Source organism: Gymnoscopelus braueri (assembly GCF_963280865.1).
Source record: "Gymnoscopelus braueri genome assembly, chromosome: 21".
Taxonomy (NCBI): Eukaryota; Metazoa; Chordata; class Actinopteri; order Myctophiformes; family Myctophidae; genus Gymnoscopelus; species Gymnoscopelus braueri.
This window is the reverse complement of record NC_137623.1, coordinates 20123624-20143141: the sequence shown is the minus strand read 5'-3', so window position 1 is coordinate 20143141 and position 19518 is coordinate 20123624. Positions and strand designations below refer to the sequence as shown.

At 40.2% G+C, this 19518-nt stretch overlaps 1 protein-coding gene across 12 annotated transcripts in view; it reads right to left on the bottom strand.

The window, feature by feature from the left end:
• The window catches only part of myom1b (myomesin 1b), a 49014-nt gene extending 36274 nt beyond the window's left edge, over window positions 1-12740 (bottom strand). For 5 of the 12 annotated variants that reach the window (XM_080418422.1, XM_080418415.1, XM_080418421.1 and 2 more), the window contains exons 1-9: window positions 12593-12740; window positions 11827-12074; window positions 7953-8085; window positions 7437-7613; window positions 6002-6159; window positions 5693-5785; window positions 3489-3577; window positions 2148-2189; window positions 789-803 (exon numbers count right to left, since the gene is read on the bottom strand). In XM_080418422.1, coding sequence (XP_080274548.1) covers window positions 789-803; window positions 2148-2189; window positions 3489-3577; window positions 5693-5785; window positions 6002-6159; window positions 7437-7613; window positions 7953-8085; window positions 11827-11984 — 865 coding nt within the window. In that variant the 5' untranslated portion in view covers window positions 11985-12074; window positions 12593-12740. The remainder of the gene's footprint in view (window positions 1-788; window positions 804-2147; window positions 2190-3488; window positions 3578-5692; window positions 5786-6001; window positions 6160-7436; window positions 7614-7952; window positions 8086-11826; window positions 12075-12592) is intronic. The other 7 variants (XM_080418420.1, XM_080418418.1, XM_080418426.1 and 4 more) reach the window with 4 other exon arrangements.
• Between the last annotated feature and the right edge of the window lie 6778 nt (window positions 12741-19518).

The following is a 19518-nucleotide window of genomic DNA, read 5'->3' as shown; positions in this document are numbered from 1 at the left end:
GTCGTGCTAAACATCATGCAATATATTTGCATGGGACGAATGGGATGAATTATGATCAAGGGTGTTGGACTGTAAGACAAGTGACAGAGAGATTGAACAGAAAGACGTTGACAGAATATCAACCCCCTTGCTTCACAGGAGAGAGATGCAGTGCTATTCAGGCAGACAGGGATGAAGAGGATATAAGAACATTAATATAAAGAGAATGTGTAAAGTCAGAGGAGGACAACAGAGATAATACACCATACAGACCAAAAGAGTGATCACAAACATATCTTTGACGGTGAAGATGGCCAGCACACTTTATAGTCATGCACTTATATTAAGAGTGATATACACACGTGATTACACACATGTTCAAGACTTGAGGATTAAAATCAATTTAATCCCACATCTTCAGTGGTATTAGTTGCATTGCATATTAATATCAATGTGTCATAAGGGTCCAAATGGCTCTTTTCAGCAATAATCACCATAATTGCCATTTTGAAAACCTTTGTCAACTAGGCCTACAAGTGCATGTAAAAACAACAAAAATATTCTTTGAGTAATCAAAGACTATTTTGTGAAATGGAAAATCTACTTGTCTTTGAAACACTATACAACATGATAGCATCTTTTTTCACAGCATCCCGCTCTAAAAGCCTCGTCATGAAAGGTTCCAGGAAAGTATTCCAAAACACTAGATTTGCAAACAAGTGCACAAGAGTGATCATGCACAGACACATAGTGGATACACCCAAAGGAACAACGGCATGGTCAAACCAGACTCCAGCGGCCCCTGTTACCTGCAGAACTTGGCCCTGCATCGCATCATTAAAGGAACAGAAAAGCTGTCAGTAGTGCAGTAGTGTTTTCCCACCCACACCCCCTTCCCTTCCCTTCCCTCCCCAGCTGTCTATTTCCATCCCTATCCCACTCAGCCTGCCTCCCTTCCCCATTCCATTTAGGCATTTAGCAGACGCTCTTAGTCCAGAGTGATTTACAGTAAGCAAGGAAAACACGAGGTAATACATCAAATGCATAGAAATAGTCATCTAGGATCATGCAGTAGGTAAACCAAGAACCTATCATCAGTCTAAACAGTATAATATCAAAAAAATCTATAATCTGTACAATTGAAACTATACACACTATAGGATGCCAGGTCTACAAACTAACCTGGCATCTGTCTACATAACATGCTATCTAAATGACATTTTAACCTTTGCATTAGTCTGCAAGGTCGTCAAGGCTAGGGGCAAGTGCTACGGGCTGAGGTGGAATCTGAAGAGGTGAGTCTTCAGATTACGGCGGAAGATTGGGAGTGAGTCTATTCGCAAGTGGGCCCCCAAATAATTGTCAAAACACAAAGATTTAACCCTTTAAGACCTGAGGCGATTCTTAAAAAAAATCTAAATCCTAACAGTTTTTTGAAAAAAATATTTTAAAAAAATGTTCACGTTTTTTCAAAAATAGCAGATCTACAAGCTCGTAGCGCGGCACTCGGTGCCGCGCTATGAGCTTGTATATCTGCTATTTTTGAATAGCCAAGGAAACCTAAAGTGACACAGATGCGTTCCAGGTCTTATAACAACAGTAAAATTCTAAAGAAATTATGTAGAAACAAGTGTTGTGATATTAAAATTAAACACGTCAAAAACACATCAAATCATCCATGTGCCAGGCAGCATGGGTAATGTTAATAAGATATTATATTATATAGCAATATATCGTTGCTGTCGGGCAGAAACCTCTTATCTCCATATTTTAACTGTTTGTGTTTTTTCGTAAATTAACCCCTACTTGATCATATAAAAAATTGCAGATCGACAAGCTCAAAACGCGTTGCTTCGCGTTTTGAGCTTGTCGATCTGCTATTTTTGATACTTTTGAATTTGAATCCTGAAAAGTAACCGTTTTGGACTTTTCAGGAGGTTTCCACCTGACATGACGTAGACGATATATGATTAATTCTGACAATACCAGATACATGAACAAGTTAATATATAAAATAGGGGATTTTTTATTATTATTTATTATATTATTATATCAATTATATTATTTATTATATTCACAATAAATGATATTATTTATTATAGTCATAATATTATTTATTCATAATAAATAATACAAAATTACAAGTGACAAATGAAACTCAAACCTACGTCTGGGTGCAGGCAGTGACTCATCGACTTCACCCCTGAATCCTGAGAGGAAGAAGAACATATTTTCGTTACTATATATTTCTGGAATATAAAACGTTGTACCACCTGGGGATATAAAGCCCATAATGGATTGAGTACAGCCTCTGAGAAACATGCATGCTTAAACGACTGTATATTGTGTAAATGTATGTACAGTATGTAGGCCATATGTGCTTGTCTGATTCTTACTCAAAGAGTAACAATACTGTAAGACATCATCCTTAATGAGTGTCACATTGTTGTGTTTTAAAGAAGTAGTTCACACAAAAAAATGACTTATCAATTACACACCCCATGAAGCATTGAATTCATGGAGATTTTTTAGTTTTTGTCACATTCTTGAGCCAATAATTTGGTGACCGTCTAGGCCTACTACCAATTGAGTCTCCTAGTACTGACCAGTCATCCAGTCATCAAATTATTGGCTCAGGAATGCGACAAAAACTAAAAAAATCTCCATGAATTCAAGGCTTCATGGGGTGTGTAATTGATAGAAAATAAGATTTTTTGGGGGTGAACTACTCCTTTAAACACAATTAACTCTTTTGAGACAGTCTAATAAGGGTGTGGCCTCTGTATGCGTGCAGTTTGTGAAAATAGCCACACAAATCACAATGCAATGTTCAGGGGTGAATTAGCATTACACAGACAACTACTTGTACAGTGACTATAATAAGTATATAAGTGCTTCACAAGAACAAACAAATCCTGTTTAGTGAAAACAGGCCACATGAACCTATAGAGATGCATAACACCCATATCTACAAGTGTTTCCCCGACCCCTTGGTGCAATGAGAGTACAGTACAGTAAACAATCAAATCTGGAAAGTTGATCGTGAATTCTTCTGTGTAGTGATGATGATAGTAGGGATGGGACAATATGAAAATTACACGTCACAATTATTGTGGCAAAAAGTATTGCGATTAACGATAGTATTGCGATAGTCAACATATGCTTAAAACTTAAAATGCCACTGTTGTTAATCACTTGAACCCCCAGCATCCCTATTCTGCGGGGAACGTAGCCATTTTAGCTCTTTTTGGTGAATCGATTTGTGTAGAGTGAAATAAGATCACCAAATGCACCCTTTACAGGTGCATTTTTATTTAAGTAGAGGGTGGTTCAAGTGGTACTGAATTTGCAGCTCAACAAAAGCTAATTCATCCTAGTGTATGACGGAGGACAATTTCCCGATAAATTTAAATCTCTGCGATACGATTATTGTGAGCGTTTTTTTATCACGACAAACGATAATAACGATTATCGTCCCATCCCTAGATGATAGACTTATCAAAACATACTCTTGACGACGACGGAGGCATATGCGTCCAGCTCTCCCTGGGCGTTCATGGCGGAGACGCGATACTGTGCCGTGTCATCAAAATCACATCTGAAAGAAGAGAGCCTGATGTTATAGCAATGTCCCATGGGCTCACGTGGCCATGGCACCACAACCCTCTCAAACATGTAAATAATATATCAACGATGTGAGCCCCCTACTGTAAAGAGTCTCATAACCTCATGCCAAGGATACATAAATAGATTGATGATGTCATACGTATCAGATACTGTCCCAACTCAATATGAAAGTTACTCGTGTTTGTAAGCCACCGTGAAACCAGCAGTGGAACGCTTCTCAAACTTTTCCGTACCAAGGACCCCCAAATTGATATGAATTTGGCTGCGGAGCCCCTTCTGAAAAGGTTTTGTGCCAGGGACCCCCAGAAGAGAAGATTTGCGTAAAAAATTATCACTTTTAAAAATAAAATAAAAAAAGTGGTTAAAATGTGTGACACTATATTAACTAATTTGGCTGGGGACCCCCTGGTACTGTTGTCATGGATGTAGACTGAGCACCTGGATCAAATAGAGCATCTGGATCATCTCAATCAATTTGACAGGACTTAACTTGCATAATCTAACACACTATTACACACTATCTAACACGCTTAAATCACGCTTAAATCAATATAATATATTTTTGTGGTTATATCTTGTGTACAGTTATTGATCATTTCAGGGTGATTCAAGACCCCGCTGTAGGGTTTATTTAAGCAAACCAAGCAAACAAAGAATTCCATAGTTCCCAATAAAAAACATACTAAAGACAAAACAAACCTCCCTCACTATATATTTAAAACATTATAGTTTTATCGCTTCCTTCCTTCTTGAGGCACTTGAGTACTGACTCTTTATTGACACGGTCAAAAAATAAACCATGAGATGAGCCCATATTTCGAGACTATTTTTAGATGACCATGTTGTTATCAATGGCAAGCTCAGAAATGACTGGAGTCTTCTTGTCTAACTCATAACTCATGGTGGGCCTCTGGAATGTCTTTCTTTGTTTGACAGATCATAAAGAGTCAAGGACAGACGCATATTGGTCTTAAACACCAATTACCCTCTCACCCAAAATACAAATGCTAATTATTATAACTATGACAAAGATCATGAGACATGACATGACATGATCTGCTCATGATGAGCAGAGCCACCTGCCAATTCTCTGAGCTCCAAGGTTTCAAAGGTTTCCTCCTCAGAGTAAGATTGTATTACAAAACAAAAGCTGTTAAGATGATCCAGTAAGACTATGTTGAATGACAGATGATGACAGTGGCTCGCTGGTAAGGAGTTGCAACAATAACCGGCCCAGTCAATGTAGTTGAAGAACTCTCCCAACAAAAGAGTATTATACAACTATTATTTGTTTATTGTAAATGCGAACGGCCAGTGACTGGGGTTTAATTTTCAGAAATATAAAAGTGATGCCATATGAAATAATACTATACTGTCCACTTATGTATAAACAGTGCTGTAAAGTAACTAAGTACATTTACTCAAATACTGTACATTTTGAGGTATTTTTACTTTACTGGAGTATTTCCAATTTTCAGTACTTTTACTTCTAAACTTTAGTTACTATTTAGGCTACTTTGTAGATTTTGATTAGTATTACAAAACATACATTAACCACTTCAGCCCTATATACATTTCGGCCATTTGAAAATAGCCGATCTACAAGCTCACAATGTGTCGCAATGCAACGCATTGTGAGCTTTTTTATTACAATTTATACATTTGAAAAAGAGTACTTTTTTGGTACTTTAAGTACATTTTGATTGATGACTCAAGTACGTTTTGAATTCCGGACTTTTACTTTAAGGTACTTAAGTATTTCTACATTGCAGTATTGATACTTTTACTGAAGTAAGAGTAAGAGTACTTTTTCCACCACAGTGTAATAATGATGATTGGGCAAGTCATAAACTTTTAGGTCGTTTTTTTCTCTTTTCTCAGTTTCAGCGCTAAACCAGTGACTGCACCGTGGCAGTGCTGCTGTGGTGGTGCAGAGCGCTCAGGCCTACCTGCAGGCATGCAAACAGCCCGAGGTGAAAAAGGTGACAACATGTTGTTTTTTTTCGGGTCAGGTGTCACACAATTGCCCTATTTGGATTCAAAACGGCTATTGTAGCTAAAAAGCTACAAGTTTGCATGTCTGTACCTGTTAATCTCCAGTGAGTGCACATTGTAGCTGCTGTCCAGTTTGTACTTGCCCGGGTAGGCGAGGGGGTCAATTGTCACATTGTTTTTGTACCTAGTTGTGGGAAGCAGAACAGGGGGATGGAGGGGTGGGGGGTGGGTGTTGGTTAGACCAGATAGGCGCAGAAAGTACTTTCAAAATATTATATTAAACAGAGACAGAGATTAAACATAGCAAAGATATATTGTCAAAATGTATTGCCAAATGAAGAATGACAGAGTGTGTGTGCGTGCGTGTGTGCATGTGCGTGTGCGTGTGTGTGACACTTACCAGACCACCCGTGGGTCAGGCCAACCAGAGACGGTGCAGTGCAGCCGTACACACTGCTTCTCCCACACAGTGTGGGAGCGTGGCTTAATCACAAACTCCGGGGGGTGCATCAGGCTATCCTCGTTCATGCGCTTGAAGTGCGCCTCGTGGTCATAGATCTAGGGATGTTGCAATCATTCGGCATTATATGAAAATGTCAACAATAATTTACCCACAAAGTGTAAGCAAAAACATTAAAAATGTATCCCCCGCTGACAAATAATTCACAATGCAATTCACAATGCAAGACCAAAAAGTATTTTTATTCATGCAAACTACATGCGCCTTCTGCATGTGTGTGTGCGTGCGGGGCACGTGGCACGGTAAGGCTACATGTACGTAGCCTATTTCTGAATGCTGATTACCGGTATGTCCTATAAATAGCTGGGAAGCTACTGTAACTAGCGAAGTTGTGCATTCAGTAGCCTAACCCGCAACCACCCTCGATTCATAATGTGACAACACCGTCCACGTGGACACTGCCTCCCTGTGTCTCCAGAAACAGGATAGCCTGATGAATGTTTCACCCAGGGCTATTTGCCAGAGTGGGGACAGGTTAAATACAGTGTAAAGGGGTCACTGTGGCTTTTATGATCCTTAATGAATGGGCAGGGTGGTATTTGGTGACATAATCACCAAGGAACATAAATAAACTCCTTGGAGAAGTGAGTGGCAACTTTCCATCTAGGACTACTTATTAACCACTGTTGGAAAGACGTATAACTCACGCCCATAGCTGAATTACACCTCTCCATTAAGTAACATAAGTCTGTTGAGACACTACTACTACATATAACTAGTAAACAGACCAATCTGCGATGTCATAACGAGGAATAATCTAATTTTGATGTCATCAAAGTTTATTTTCTTGCCACAGTTAATACCTTTCGCAGTAAGAAAATTGGAATGTGTCTATCAGTGGTTCTCAGCCTTTTCAGGCAGTGACCCCCCCAAAATAATCATTTGATATTTGAACTGGGGAGTGGGGACCTCCAAAATAATCATATTTGAACTGGGGACCCCCCAACCTGACAAGCACTTGGAATTGTAGGAGTTGAGGCATTACCCTCATAAATATTGTGAAAATAGCTGATCTACAAGCGTTGCAAGGCGTTATGAGCTTGTAGATCATTTGAGGTATTAAAAAGGTCTTAAAAGTCCTTAAATTGGCACTTAACTGTCATCTGGGGACCCCCCCAAAATCATGGGTGTCCCGACCCACAGGTTAAGAACCACTGAGTACATAGTTGACCCTGGTGTCACAAAGGCGAATACCTTCATCCGTGTTGTAAAAATAGAACACATAACTCATCATGTCAAACACTCATCCATGTTGTCACTGAATAGAATGCCTTCCCGTCTACAATCTCCAAAAGGCCAGGAATCCACCACTAACCCTTTTGCTCAGAGAGATGCGCTGGGCTGACTCGCGCATGGCCAGCTTCCTGGAGGTTTGCTCTGACATTTCCGTCTCCAGCCCACTGGTGAACAGATTTCTTTGGGCCATGTATGAAGAAGACTCCTTTAACCTCGCCTCCTCTGTATTGGACAATCCCGTGGCAAACTCTTGACTATAGGAGTTAACAATAAGAGCCGGCATAGGGAGTAGTAAGGTAAAGCATTAAAAGTTACAGAACTTCTATTTTCTGGACGTCTCATGTTCATATGGTTAAGAACAGTGGTGGATAGTAAGTACATGTACTCAAGTATTGTACAATAAGTACAATTTCGAGGATTTTTTGTGAACACTTGTGAAATGGGACATTCTGCATAATGAGTACTTTCATTTTAAAATTTGAATACCAGACTTTTACTTGTAACCGAGTATTTCTGCATTGCAGTATTGATACTTTCACTTAAGTAAGACATTTGAGTACTTTTTCCACCACTGGTTAAGAATTTACCTCAAACTGCCCCTGAAGATAGGCACAACATAGCCGATGATCTGGTTCGATCTGTCCACAGCCAAATAAGTTGGCTTGGACCTCTTGGGCAGAGGGCTCACTCTGCTGTCCTCCAGCCCAGAGTATGAAGATGCTCTAAGTCTGAAGATATGCAGTACAACATACTGTCAGCCAGCTGGTACAGTAGCCCAAAAAAAAAAAACATGACACCAAGGATATGGGGATGAAGCCATGGGTCAGGGGTAGATGAGATGTATTAATGTTCAGTGGGATGGTCAATGGTTTAATTTGGATGACATGCTCTTTTATACATGTCTAAAGTAATGACCTCTTCAAAACAAACAATACCCCATCATCACTACGAGTAAAACTGAAAGCTATAATAGGCATCAGAAGGAAACTGAATCTTCTCAAATAAACCAGGTCTACAAATCAACATCGGACGACACACACAGTCAAAAAAGCCACAAGCATCACAGTACAGATCTAAATGAACACTATTCGAATAAAATAAATCAAATAGCAGGAGGTTTATAATATAGATCATGTGAATAATGTCTCACAGTCCCTGAGATGACAGTCCTCCCTCATATAGGCCTAAACAACATAAACAAAATGAGACGATAATATCCATTGGAAGACTAATGCCTGATGTATACTTGGTTGCACTCGGGTATCGTGCACCGAAAGTATCGATGCAAAGTGTTGTGTCAGCTTATAGATCGGCTATTAAGTATAAATCAGGCTTCGTATTCTGCCCGTTTTACCTTGAGCCTGTCAGCTCTCCACAGATCTGTCCACTATAGCATTCAGGCTAGACTCTGTAATGGAAGGTCAATACTCTCATCTTGTTTCTCTGGAATCAATACGTCTGTTTCTATAAAGCCTATAGGAGTAGTGGCCTCGGTGGCAACAGTGGAAAAGAATAGCTTGGTAACAAGAATGGAACAGAACAGAATGTGTCTTAGTGACTGTCTCTCTTCGCTGACCTTTGAACTTGAAGGCCTCTCTGGGACTGGGAATGCCCATTGCCATTATGAAGAGGACCTCAATTCCACCGTGGAAACGTGGTAAAGATGGATGATGGATGGATGGTAAATTAATGTGTGTTCTTAAAGAGGATGCATCCCTCTCAACACATCTGTTTGGTTTGGCACAACATATACTGTTCCCTTCAGCACCACATATGTTGACAACATTTGGCGTGTTGATATACATTGCCATTAGTATATTGAGTGATGACATCCTCTTGCTCTCTATCTCTATACTCTGTTACACACTCTCAGTTAGTAAAACTGAGAGGCTTCCCGCCTAGGCTTCTGCTAGGCACTATGGAACAACCAGGAAATGCCTTTATCAGCCTTATCAATCAGCCTTTACAAAATGTTCTGATGCGCATGGAGTTAAAATGATTATCAACGCATTCACACTCCCAGGACGGCAAACGGGTGACTTTTTGGGGCGGACGTCCCAAGAAGTCAAACGTTTGACTGGAAAGGGGGGTTGAAACGGCACATGTTGACTAAGGGAGGTATGAGTTACGAATCTGTCCCTATCGAGACATTAACTCGAACGGCTGAAGCGGACTTCACAACACTAGGCACAGCGACTCGCTCGGTGGTGCCTCTCGTGGCTCAAGTCCGGTTTAGACGGTGCGCCTCCGTCTTTTTAACAGTTTTTTAGCAGCTCCCTTTTAGGTCTTGGGTTTGAGAATGGCACTGAAGTGAGAGTGTGTTGTCTTTATATATATTTTTGCTTTATTGTGTTTTTTTTTGTGTTGTGTTTTAATGATCTCCACCAGGCCGGAACAGCGGCCTGGTGGATGTTTCTAACAAGAAACAAACACTATTATGTACGCAACAACCAATCATCCCCAAATCGGAATCGCGAGTTGAGGGTCTTCTAATAGAGCCCACCTCCAAAAGAGCGTTCAATTCTGCCCATAGGGGGCGCCACAAACGTGACCAGTTGCATCAGTGGTGTGTTCTGTGTTACGCTACATAGTAGCATACAGCCCAAGATTATATATTTTTTTATCGTATACCATCTACCAACCATTTCATTCGGTGACCACGAGCGAGCGTATATACGCGTGCATGTCGTGCGTGTGGGAGGGAATAATATGGTATACCCTCCAAAAAAAACTGGAACACCCCACTGAGTTGCACCATCTGTTGTACAAACTCTGCTGATAGCAGAATCTGTCAGCATTGCCCCACGACTGACACAGCCCTGGATAGGCAGCCAGGCCTGGCGGAGATCTGTGCTCCGAGGAACACACTCTTCTTATTGTCAAATAATTTGCTCATTCTTCACATGCCAGGGAATCTAACATTCCAAAAACTAGACTATGGCTGTAGATAATGCAAATGTAATATGAGAGCACAGCAGTTTGTACCATGGCTGTGGCTGCCATTTACTACAGCTCCCTTGACATCAGTACAATAAGAGTGAACATGTTGCTCAGATCTAAAGCCCGGTATAGGTTGCTTGTCTTTTAGAATGAGGCCGTTCAATACAGAGATTCCATACAGAAAGGATATTGCACAAATCTGAAATGTCTCGCAGCCCAGATCAACATTGTCAAATATTTGTCACACAAAATACAAACTAGGCCCATTGGAAACCATCATCAAATTCACTGCTTTTCCAGAATAAAGAATTCAGATCAGCAATAACTGAGTGGCTGTGAGGGGGCTTGGACATGCACTGAGAAGTGTTTACAAGAAGTCTTTGAGCTTGATTAACTGAAATGTACCATCACACCATCATTGAAAACAGCATACTACACACATAATCCATTACAATCAAATAAGGATTCAGCGAGGACCAAACAAACTTTAGACTATCAAAAGTGATTAACAATAATAATACAGTGTCTAGGTGAGACATGACCTTTGACACAATCTAAATGTCTCAATAGAAGAGCAGGGAGACAAAATACAACCACCCCAATTGTATAAGTTATATTGTATTTACATACTCTACCATACAGATTGGACAAAATTAAAATGTATTAATAAAAAAAAAGTTACATAGTGAGGCTTTAACTGTGGAGGACAGCTATCTAATTAGATTATAACCAGTTACCAGGTACACTCTCTTAATGAAAGCTCCCACAGACATATGACCACACGACTATGGAGCACGTCACTGACGGAGCAGAGAAAGTGTAACACGACTCCTCATATTTACCATCAACACGCTGGCCACTATGCTATTTCAGTCTATGTCCATGGCATTATACAGCCAATTCCTTGACAGCATACTTAATATCCATAAAGCCAAGGAATCAAAACTGGACCCACAATCTCCAAATATTGCAACAGGTCTGGTTTTATATTTTGTTAGATGTGGGTAGAGTTGTGTTAAAGCCAAGGTAGAATAAATAAGTAAAGTGCATCAGCATATACTGTATCAACACAAGCAGGGCGTCGCATCATGATGCATCTGCATGCTGAGGAAGGAGATGCATGGAAATTCATGCAGGATTCATGACTATATTAAAAGGAATTAAAAGACAGACTCCAGAGTGATGGAGAATAGGCTACTCAGCAGGTACTGTACGTGGGCTATGCAGATGGGTCAGAGAGAATGGATGGATGGTTAAGTGTGGCCTGCTAAATGACGACAGGGCAGGTAAAGTGATTCCAAAGCAGTGAAGGGGGGTGGGGGGGCGGGGGGGTAATCCAGCATGGGGTGATGGAAGGAGTGTAAACTTGAGCAAAGCCTGGTGGTTCAGACTGGCGAAGGGGAGGGGGGGTGTAGTAGGTGATGGGGTTAAGGGGGCAGCAGGGATTTCCACTGACAAAGGGATGGACTGATGGAGGGGTGAGCTACTACAGTCCTAAAGGACATCACCACCTTCCTCCTCCGCCTTACCCCCTGCTGGCGAAGCCGGCGCTGCTGGAGCTGCTGCGTGCAGCGTAGTTGCTGCTGGCAGATTGGTAGCGGCTAAGGGTGGACTCCGTCTCCCTGCTGCGGTAACCACGGTCGTAGTGGCGATGCTGCTTCTGGTAGAACGGTATAGATCCCGACATCCTGGACAGACAATGCTTCTCCTGGCTGGCACGAGCCCTGAGTGGCCAAGTCTCTTCCTGTCTAACTGTCTGTCTCTGTGCTTTAAGCTACTGTTCAAAAGCAGTTGGATTGAATGTTAGCATTATGCTGAATGTTGGATAGAATGACAGGCCTATAACAGTGAGCCAGCCATGAGTAAAACGATCCGTCATGGACACTGAATGATTTAATTTGACCGGTCAGGACACATGGCTGTGTACTGTAGCTACAGTACATGGGGGCCCTAGATTCTAATTAGATTGTTCTTTTCTTAGTTTCAACAATAAGCCAACGGTTGTTCTTTTTAGTTAATGAGATAGAAGATTTGTTGTGAAAGATTAGTGAATCAAGTTTAGCCTATACAATTTCCATTTAATGTACTTAACATGTACAGTATATATATTTCAGCTAAGAAATATAGTTCCAAGTCCTGACATAAGGAAGCCAAATTTTCTGGCATGACATGACACATAAGATTCAGGCAATCAGGCAGCTTATCAACAACATGCATGTCCAGACAGAAATAATGCAACAATAAATCTACAGTCACTCTCACATTGTCCCTGCAGGAACAGTTAAGACCACTTACCCTGGCCAAACAGCCACAAAATCCAAAACTTCAAAGGAAAAGAGGGTCCAACTCCACACTTAAAGCAACAACGCTTGATATCCCGGTTAAGCAACAGGTAGGTGCACTAGCAGAGGACAGGGCTGCAGGCTACACACAACAAAAATAATGTTGGCACTGACCGGAATGTCACAGCAGCAGTCGCGTCCTTTTATGGTGAGGGTGCAGATAAATATAGCTCGGAGTCGGAGCAGTGCAACAGACCTGGCCAGTGGACCTCAAGCATGGATGCATTGAGGCCTCAAGCTCCTTTTAGTGTACTACGACTATGTCACATGCGTAGCTTTTTCAGTTGAAAATCTGTTATTTAGGGGCAAATGCTGCCAAATGGAGACTTCTTTTGTATTCATAGTTTCAGGGATGGGCTGTGTGAGAACAGGAGTTATATAGCTATAACTACAGAAACATATGTCAGAGGGCCTATCCACTCAAGTCAGTGTGACAACACTAACCTACTCCTTTGATTTCCCTAATGCCAAATGGGCACCATATTTCAAAAGTTATACTTTATTTAAATAACCTGATTGTCTCCGCCAGGCGAAAGGCATGGCGAGAGAGTATGTTTTACCCCCTGTCCGTCCGTGTGTCCGTGTGTCCGTCCGTCCGTCTGTCCGTCCGTCCGTCCATCTGTCTGTGAGCAGCTAATCTCCAGCACCGCTGGCCCGGCCGCTGCGAAACTGTGCACACACACTGCCTGGATGCCAATTCAGAACACATGGGCCTGTTATAGCGCCACCAGGAGGCCGATTTGTGCAAAACCCATTTTTTAATATTACTTTTATCCAAACGTCATGCAAATCGGTACACAGTATCTCTATAGTAATGTGATCAACCCGGATCTGTCCGATGTCCCAGATTCCATCCTGATTGGCTAAGGTTGGCTTCCAAAGTTTGTAAGTTTGGTCCGTTTTGAACAAAATGCCTCAAATCATGAACGCAGCTTGCGATTTCCGTGAAATTTCACACGCGCATTCCCACTAGGCCGAGGAAGAAATGCCACCCTTTTTGCATTGGCCTGTTATAGCGCCACCAGCAGGTCTAATTTAGAAAAACACAGAGGAGCACTTTTTCTAGTTTAATTTAAATTCTATTTAGGTTAAAGTATGCTCGAAAAGCTTTTAGCATTTGTCAAATAAAGCATGCTAATTACAAAAAAAGAGAACAAACTTTGAGTGCCACTGCCTGTCACCTCCAGTCAAGTCAAATTATATTATACCCCAAAATCACAATTCATGTCTCATATGCTGCACTTAAAAACAAAACAACAATATAAGTACCAAAAAACTAAAACCAAAGGAGTGCAATGTATAGTACAGATACACACACGTGCATAATAAGTAACAAAAACTACGGTAAAAACAAAGGAGTGCAATGTACACGTGTGATGCTCTGTAATTAGACAACAATTAAAATAAATGGAAATTGTGCCTCTCGCACACACACACACACACACACACACACACACACACACACACACACACACACACACACACACACACACACACACACACACACACACACACACACACACACACACACACACACACACACACACACACACACCCACACACACCCACACACACCCACACACACACACACACACACACACACACACACACACACACACACACACACACAAATAATAAACTGGATAACTGTAATAATGTAGTACATGCTGGATATTTCCCATATTAAGCTCTTTAGAGGTGAAGATCCTTGTTATCCTATTGTTGAATATACAATACCTCTAAAGGTTGTCTTGGCAGTTTATATTCTCAGCTGTGACTGTTGCTAACTTTAGCCATGCTATTGTTACTTCACATACATCAAATGCCTGTTAGGAGTCTCGAGACCCCACCCCACCCCCACTCTCTCTTTCTCTGTATGTATGGCAGTGCAGATGGGTGATTGAGACAGTTGGAGAGACACCTTTAGATAGTCTCTTCTCATCACGGAAAATAGCAAATCAGCGATGTCACTCTAGCCAAGAATGGCTTTGCTTTATGCTGATGAGTGAAAGAGATATTTATAATAATTAGAACAGCATTCATGGCCATTTAGCAGATACTGTGTAGGCTACACGTCATCAAATCAAATATGTCATAATATGATATGCTCCATATCATGCAAGCAAACCCTAATACAACATTTGATTTCCTGAGGCTACTATCCTGTTGAATTATTTCCCGTTATTTTACTTCATCATGGAGTAAAACAACAAATAGCACATTGGGTGAATTAAAGGGATATTTCACATAAAATAAATTGGGTCATTTTATCGCCTACTCAGGCTTTTGTGAGCCCCGTAGACAGTTTTTATGTTGCTTGATTCAGTATTTAGATATCAGTATTTAGACAACCCCATTATAACTTCAAACTCCATTTTTAACATGTTAGATTCATCAAAAACACCCGTCCTTGGTTCTGGTGACTCACCCTACCCTCCTAATACGTGAGGGGGCCGTGTTTTTTCGATTACTTTTTTTCATTTATTTTATTAATTGAGTAGATGATAAAATTACCAATTTTATTTTAAAAGTGAAATATCCCATTAAGTACAGTAGTATATTTCAGGTCAGAATGTCCAGACTTTAATGCCCTGTCCAACACCTACTACAGACTGACTGTAGCCCAAAGGATCATCGAGCATGACGGAACATCAAACTTCATTAAGCTGCCTGTCTTTCAGTAGCTTTGAGTGAGAATATCCTGAGCTTTACTCTAACTACCAGAGTAGAATACTCAGAGCACCAGTTACACAATAAACAGCTCAGCTGTCAATCAGAGTTCATATTATAAAGAATAATTTCCTTTAAACTACACATGAAATCCTGCTACTTTTAACTCTGATAATGTACAAATTGACTTGAGTGTATAAATGATAAGATAAAATAAGATAAGGTACACTTCTTATTCATCAGCACAGAACATGCAGTTAATAAAGATAAAAAAGCCAATAGTTCCATTTGTATGCTCTTGGATTTGACTGTGTACTTAATAATGACTCATCTCATCACATCCTGTGGTATTTCAAAGGCGAGGATTCCTTGCTGTCACATACTGTATTCTATTTTAGCAATGGGGGTCTTCCATTGCCAATGGGGTCTTTAGTATATAGCTCTTGGGGCCTGTTATTTTGGCCATTGTGAGGAGGCACTGCACATCAAACATGCACACGTTATAATGTCAACTAATCATACTACAAACACATGTTGGCAGCGGAATAGTATGTTATACACCAAATTGGACAAATTGTCAAATATTACGTACGAAAGGGGAAAACATTGTGAAAATAGCCAATCTACCACACACACACACACACGCGCACGCACGCACGCACGCGCACACGCGCACACACACACACACACACACACACACACACACACACACACACAGCTTACCTTTGAGGTTGCTCTGAATCAGTGTCACATTCCGTTTGCGGAACACTCCGGATCCCTTCACAACTTCCACCTGAAAAATGCAGCAGATCTAAATATACAATTATTTAACCAACTTAGTTTGTATTATGGCCTATATGCAAAGTGGGCCTGGGGTAGAAGTGGGCCTACTAAGAACTAGGCCCTGTGCAAATACTGTATATCTATCTTTGTCTTATTCGTTTCACTATTTTATGTATGCTTAATCTATCACTATGTCTTACGAAAGTATTAAGTTTAATTATTTAGTGATCTGAGTTTATCCTTTGATCAACCACTGGGTGCTATGTATTAGTGACTGCTATCTTATACTGAAAGATTGTACATTATACTTATGCTTATATTTATTAATAGAACACATTATGCTAACCCAGTCAGGCTAGGGTCAGTCTTTAAGATTCTATCTTAAAGACTTCTATAGAAGTCTATTCTTTTTATGTTGTCATTTTAATCTAATTCATGTCTTTCTACTACTACCTGTACCTATTATGCTAACTGCTGTTGCTGCTGTGACACCTGAATTTCCCCACAGTAATCAATAATTAAATGCATCAAAATGTCCATCTATCTGTTTGTCTGTCTGTCTGTCTGTCTGTGTGTGTGACTGGCGATTGTCGATTATAAGCTATATGCTGCCCTGCAGTGGTGAAAAAAGTACTCGAATGTTTTACTTGAGTAAAATAAGTATCAATGACAAATTAAAATGATAGATTTTTCCTAGGGGTGCCTGGTTGCTCATGCAGCCATGTAGACAGTACTACACATACTGCATTACTTACTTACTTAGCCTATAGCAACACTTGGGCATAGGCCACGAACAAGTGCTCTCCAGGCATCCCAGCTGTCCTGGGCCAGCTCAGCTGTCCCCATGTGTGGCCAGATGTCTTCACATCTGCACTACAATACATAGACCACATTATACTCCTAGTGAGTGATCGCAATTCGCAAGGGCCTGGGTTGTGGTTCGAATTCGAACCTCTCTCTGCTCTTGAGTTTCCTGTCTCCTGGAGTAGACGCTACTATAGATGTTTTCCTTTGCTAATAGCACACTCTAGTGGTTCAATGACAATACAATAATATTTGGGTTCCATACACTTCCATGTGCCAAATGAATGAATGAATCATGAATGATAAATAAATACATGAATGAATAAATAAATAAATAAATGTTTCAAGACAATTAGGAAAGTGGTGTATTGACACATACAAGGAAGGATTTTCATTTAGATGCTTGTGGGTAGGGATGCTGCTGTTGATGAAGGTCTATTCAAGTTTATCTGTAAGCTTAATTTGATAAATCAAAATACAGAACCTCATCAATATAATTTGAGCAAATTGACTAAATTAAAATGTCCCTCGCATATTTCATGTTATCATTCATCAAATGCAGTAAAGTCTTTGAGTTTTGCTCAGACTGGCATTTTGATCACACAGTACTAAATTACAGTGGCAGTGACAGTTGTCATTCATTTAACCTTTTTTATTGTTGATGCAATGGAACATCTTCTTACCGTTAAATGTCTGCCGTTATTCATTGTGTATATTTATTGAGTGTTGTAGCTTTGTCTGTGATGGCAAATCAGTTTCCCCTTTTGGGATGATTTAAGTTAATCCAATTCAGTGTGGAAAAGAGATCTAATTCTTTACAATTCCTAGAGATGGATATAGCCTACTCCTGTTGGACCTTTTTGAGAGTTCAGGAGGCATGTTCATTTTTTGTTTCCATTACACCCTGGAACACACCCTATTAACAACAACTGTTATCATCAGTCATGGACATACAATCCAATCATGACAGATGATACATCCGGTTTAAGCCATGCAGCTCTCTAGGGCAAACAGTGAGGGAGTGGGCTGTAGATGGATAGTTATTTTTCACCAATTAGCAAGGATGGGTAAATGCAGAAGACAGATTCCAGGTTAGACCTATATTGGCAAATACCCCAACAACAACTAAAAGGGGAAACAATAATAATAATAAGTATTATTAGTAGCCTAGCCTAGTAGTAGTAGTAGTAGTAGTAGTAGTAGTAGTAGTAGTAGTAGTAGTAGTAGTAGTAGTAGTAGTAGTAGTAGTAGTAGTAGTAGTAGTACTAGTAGTAGTGGTAGTAGTAGTAGTAGTAGTAGTAGTAGTAGTAGTAGTAGTAGTGGTAGTAGTAGTAGTGGTGGTGGTGGTGGTAGTGGTGGTAGTAGTTGCAATGGTAGTAGTAGTAGTAGTAGTAGTATAGTAGTAGTATTTATCCATTATCCAACATAGAACTACAATAACATTTTTCAAACATCTTCCATTTTATGTTTTTTGAGTTTATAGGGCTCAAGGTGCAAAATTAAGTAGGCTATATGAATAGGCCTAGTTTACAGGACCACAACGGGAACAAGCGCCCAGGGATTTTTGTGTTATCCTTTTAGCAATCTTTGTAAACCGTACCTGTACAATCTGCAAACTGTTAATAAAGTATTCGATCAATCAATCAAAAGTTTGAATACATGTAAAGGGAATATGTTACAAAAATGGTCCTGTTGCTTATCTGCACTGTTTTGTTGTCAACTCCCAGCATTGTAATCACCCAGCAGTGACACTGTGTCACCTAGTGACTAGACTATTGATGTGGCTCATTTCAGTGACATGAGTCATGTCTCCCCTGCTTTTACCCTAAAGCCCCAGTGCTAAGCCTCTTCTGTAGTGATGATAGGGTACCAACTGTTCATTGACCCAGATGGGGAACTGGGGACCTAGATATCATGCTCGCTCTCAGCATCTATATTTATCCATACAGTCAACATTATTATGTTCAATGTAGGCTATTAGGGGTCGTGATGAACTATTATAGCCTATTATTATTAAGTAAAATCCATATAAATAAATAATAATAATAATAAATATAATATTCAATAATTACAATGCTATAATTGTTTATTTGGCATTTTCTCTGAAGAAATGCAATTAAATAAACGACCATGTTATGTGGGGGGTATGATGATATAGCTCAATGGTATCTGTATGCATGGTAATGTTCAGGTAATGTTGATTACACACCACCAGATACATTCCTCTTCTGCCCTTAAAAGGGCATATATCCATGAATTTGGACTCAGGCAAGGGAGTGTTTTGTGAAAACTACATTTCCCCTCAGTAGGGGAGATGCCATTGCGTTCTTACTCCCATTATCAAATAACACAATGCACTCCAACATTATCTTGAAAACAGGTTAATTAAAATCGTAAATAATCCCAGACTTAATCATACTTGGATATATAAAGTGTTAATTTGCAACTAACAATAGTTTATGTATTCCGTGACACCCCTCTCTTTGTGTCAGTTGGTTTCTTCTAGGGTTTCCTGTCCGGAACAAACAGCATAAACATTAGTGTTGCCATGTCTGCTTACTATAAGCGACTTTGGGCTTGTTTTTCTGTAAAGTTGATTGTAAATTGTGTTTTTTTGGGCTT